The sequence below is a fragment of the Cyprinodon variegatus genome, unplaced genomic scaffold (assembly GCF_000732505.1).
Source record: "Cyprinodon variegatus isolate N-32 unplaced genomic scaffold, C_variegatus-1.0 Scaffold95, whole genome shotgun sequence".
NCBI classification, from domain to species: domain Eukaryota; kingdom Metazoa; phylum Chordata; class Actinopteri; order Cyprinodontiformes; family Cyprinodontidae; genus Cyprinodon; species Cyprinodon variegatus.
In genome coordinates this window covers 119,468-122,674 of record NW_015150548.1, presented here as the reverse complement: position 1 = coordinate 122,674, position 3,207 = coordinate 119,468, and the positions used below count along the sequence as shown (strand labels likewise).

General features: G+C 45.4%; 1 protein-coding gene across 3 annotated transcripts in view; it reads left to right on the top strand.

Moving 5' to 3' along the window:
- The window catches only part of LOC107084232 (sodium/potassium-transporting ATPase subunit alpha-1), a 49,259-nt gene that overhangs the window by 41,762 nt on the left and 4,290 nt on the right, over nt 1-3,207 (top strand). Inside the window, exons 8-13 of one of the 3 annotated variants that reach the window (XM_015373964.1) lie at nt 1,276-1,393; nt 1,467-1,735; nt 1,813-2,121; nt 2,268-2,402; nt 2,607-2,978; nt 3,060-3,196. The exons of the other annotated variants lie outside the window; for them this stretch is intronic. Of the exons in view, the coding sequence (XP_015229450.1) occupies nt 1,276-1,393; nt 1,467-1,735; nt 1,813-2,121; nt 2,268-2,402; nt 2,607-2,978; nt 3,060-3,196 (1,340 nt within the window). The remainder of the gene's footprint in view (nt 1-1,275; nt 1,394-1,466; nt 1,736-1,812; nt 2,122-2,267; nt 2,403-2,606; nt 2,979-3,059; nt 3,197-3,207) is intronic. 3 annotated transcript variants of the gene reach the window in all.

The window sequence follows — 3,207 nt, the reverse complement described above, 5'->3', positions numbered from 1 at the left end:
GTATGGGACCACTTTGCATTTAGAGTGACCTACGATGACAGCGGAAAGAAAGTGGTGTATAAAAGTGCAACATTGTGCAACACGCGTTGTTTATGCTGACAGCAACATGACCAACATGTCAGGCTAACAATCAACATATACCGAACTGAACCGGAAACCGTGATCCGAACCGTGGATTTTGTGAACCGTTCCACCCCTAATTTATACTATTCTGCTTTAAATATGGAACCTGGATTAACGGTGATGAATTGGAGAGAGGATTGAAGGAAGGATGCGGGATTCCTGCTACACTTTCTCTTGATTGTGGTAGTGTGGTCATGCGTATCTGAATTGAAATAATAATTGACTACGTCACGTTAAAATGTGGTTGAGATCTTTGGGGTGGGTCTGGTGCCCCTCACACCTGCTATTGAACCTATCCTCCTGCTGAGGAACACTTGCAAACCTTATACAGAAAAACACACTCGCATGTAAAAGCCACATTACTGTAGTTTGGTTCCAGGTGTTCACCAAAACGCTGTCAAGCTTAATACTATGCATGTTTTGCTTTTGATGGGTTTTATCTATGTATTCTTGGGAGACTACCTCAATTGTTGTGGTTTGTGTTTGTTTTTTTTATCCAACATGGGTGTGAATCAGAGACCCGCCTGCCGTTCTCTTAGGTCGCTGGAGTCTGTTTGTCATGGGTTTTGTTATTGGCTGTTTGAATGATGAGGATGCTGTTTTTTGGTGTTATTTTTGCTTTTTTTTAAGTTTTTACGGCACTAATAGCTCGTTTTTTTAACTGTAGGCTGACAGAAAAGGGGGTAGTAGAGAGGGGGAGAGACATGCGGCAAAGGACCACAGGTTGGATTCGAACGCGTATCGGCCGTGTCGAGGACTAAGTTCTCCGTACATGCATACTCCGTCGTGCGTGCTAACTACTGCGCCACCTGCAGGCCCAATCAGGATGCATTTTCAAGTCTTAGTTGGAGAAGTTTGGAAGCTAAAACTGTAATTTTTCCTGAGTTCAGTGATGGCTTCTTGTAACAAAGATTTTAGTTTTAAAGATAACGTTCACGTTGCAAAATGCAGAATGAAACGATATCAGAAAAAAATGGAAAATGGAATATGAAAAGAACATTTAAAAAAAATTACAGAAGTTTGACTTGCATATGTGTTTTTTTTTGTTTGCATTTCTGGAAATTTCTAGTTGGATTGAAAAATTGGCCGACTTTGGTTATTTCAGATTCATATAAAGTTATTCATCATTTTAAATGTTTTCCTCCTGCTAAGGTGGACAACTCCTCCCTGACCGGCGAATCAGAACCACAGACTCGTACCCCAGACTTCTCCAACGAGAACCCATTGGAGACCAGGAACATTGCTTTCTTTTCCACCAACTGTGTTGAAGGTAGGCGTCTTCCATGAAACCCAGAAACTCTTTTCGTTTTGCCCTCCAATTAAAGATCGAATTCCGTTTGCAGGAACGGCTCGCGGTGTCGTGATCAGCACTGGGGATCGTACGGTCATGGGCCGGATTGCCACGCTGGCCTCTGGACTGGAGGTCGGGCGCACGCCAATCTCCATCGAGATCGAGCACTTCATCCACATCATCACTGGTGTGGCCGTCTTCCTGGGTGTGTCTTTCTTCATCCTCTCCCTCATCCTGGGGTACACCTGGCTGGAAGCCGTCATCTTCCTCATCGGTATCATCGTAGCCAACGTACCTGAGGGTCTCCTGGCCACAGTCACTGTGAGTCCAGGACTTCATCACTTCTTTGTCGGGTTTCAGAAGATTTGTTGGTTGTTATAAATCAATTCTTCTTCCAGGTGTGCCTGACTCTGACTGCCAAGCGTATGGCCAAGAAAAACTGCCTGGTGAAGAACCTGGAAGCTGTCGAGACTCTGGGTTCCACCTCCACCATCTGTTCAGATAAGACCGGCACCCTGACCCAGAACAGAATGACCGTGGCCCACATGTGGTTCGACAATCAGATCCATGAAGCCGACACCACAGAGAACCAGAGCGGCACCTCCTTCGACAGAAGCTCTGCCACCTGGGCGGCTCTGGCCAGAATCGCCGGACTCTGCAACCGGGCCGTCTTCCTAGCCGAGCAGAGCAACCTCCCCATCCTGAAGGTAGGTTTCTGCTCTCCTCTTTCAGTCAGATAGCAGTTGCTTCCATCCAAGATGGTGATAAGAGAACTTTACAGCAATTAAAATGTTTGTTTTCTGTTTGAAATAATTGAGAAAGTCAGTCATGTCTCCCCTCTTTTGTCTAAAAGAGAGATGTTGCTGGTGACGCTTCAGAGTCTGCCCTACTGAAGTGCATCGAGCTTTGCTGTGGATCAGTGGCGGGAATGAGAGAGAAATACCCCAAGATTGCTGAGATCCCTTTCAATTCAACCAATAAGTACCAGGTATGAAATCTGTCCTCTCTTCAACTTGAAACTCCACATCAAGAAGCTCTTTGAGGACCTTAAGGGGTCATTTTGCTAGTCACTATCTGAATTGAAGATGTAGATGTTGTCTTCATTTTCATCTCGTATCAAAGCTAAAAAGCAGGAATACAGAGTATAAGATGCTCATATTGCCCTCGGTTTCTCACCCTCTCTCCTTAAAAGCTCTCAATTCACAAGAACCCCGGAGCTGACGCAGAAACAAAGAACCTGCTGGTGATGAAAGGAGCGCCGGAGAGGATTCTGGACCGCTGTTCCACCATCATGATCCAGGGCAAAGAGCAGCCTCTAGATGACGAGATGAAAGATGCTTTCCAGAACGCTTACCTGGAACTGGGGGGTCTTGGAGAGAGAGTGCTTGGTTTCTGTCATTTCAACCTCCCTGATGAGCAGTTCCCAGAGGACTTTGCTTTTGACACAGAAGAAGTGAATTTCCCCGTTGAGAACCTGTGCTTTGTCGGCCTCATGTCTATGATCGATCCTCCTCGTGCTGCTGTGCCCGACGCCGTGGGTAAATGTAGGAGCGCAGGAATCAAGGTCTGTTAGATTTTCTGTATTTTTTTTAAGAAAAGTCATTTAACTTTATTATTATAACAACTTAAACCTGCCTTTTCTTAGGTTATAATGGTCACAGGTGATCATCCAATCACAGCCAAGGCCATTGCTAAAGGCGTGGGTATTATCTCTGAAGGCAACGAGACTGTGGAGGACATTGCTGCACGTTTGAATATTCCTATCAACGAGGTTAACCCAAGGTACAGAATCA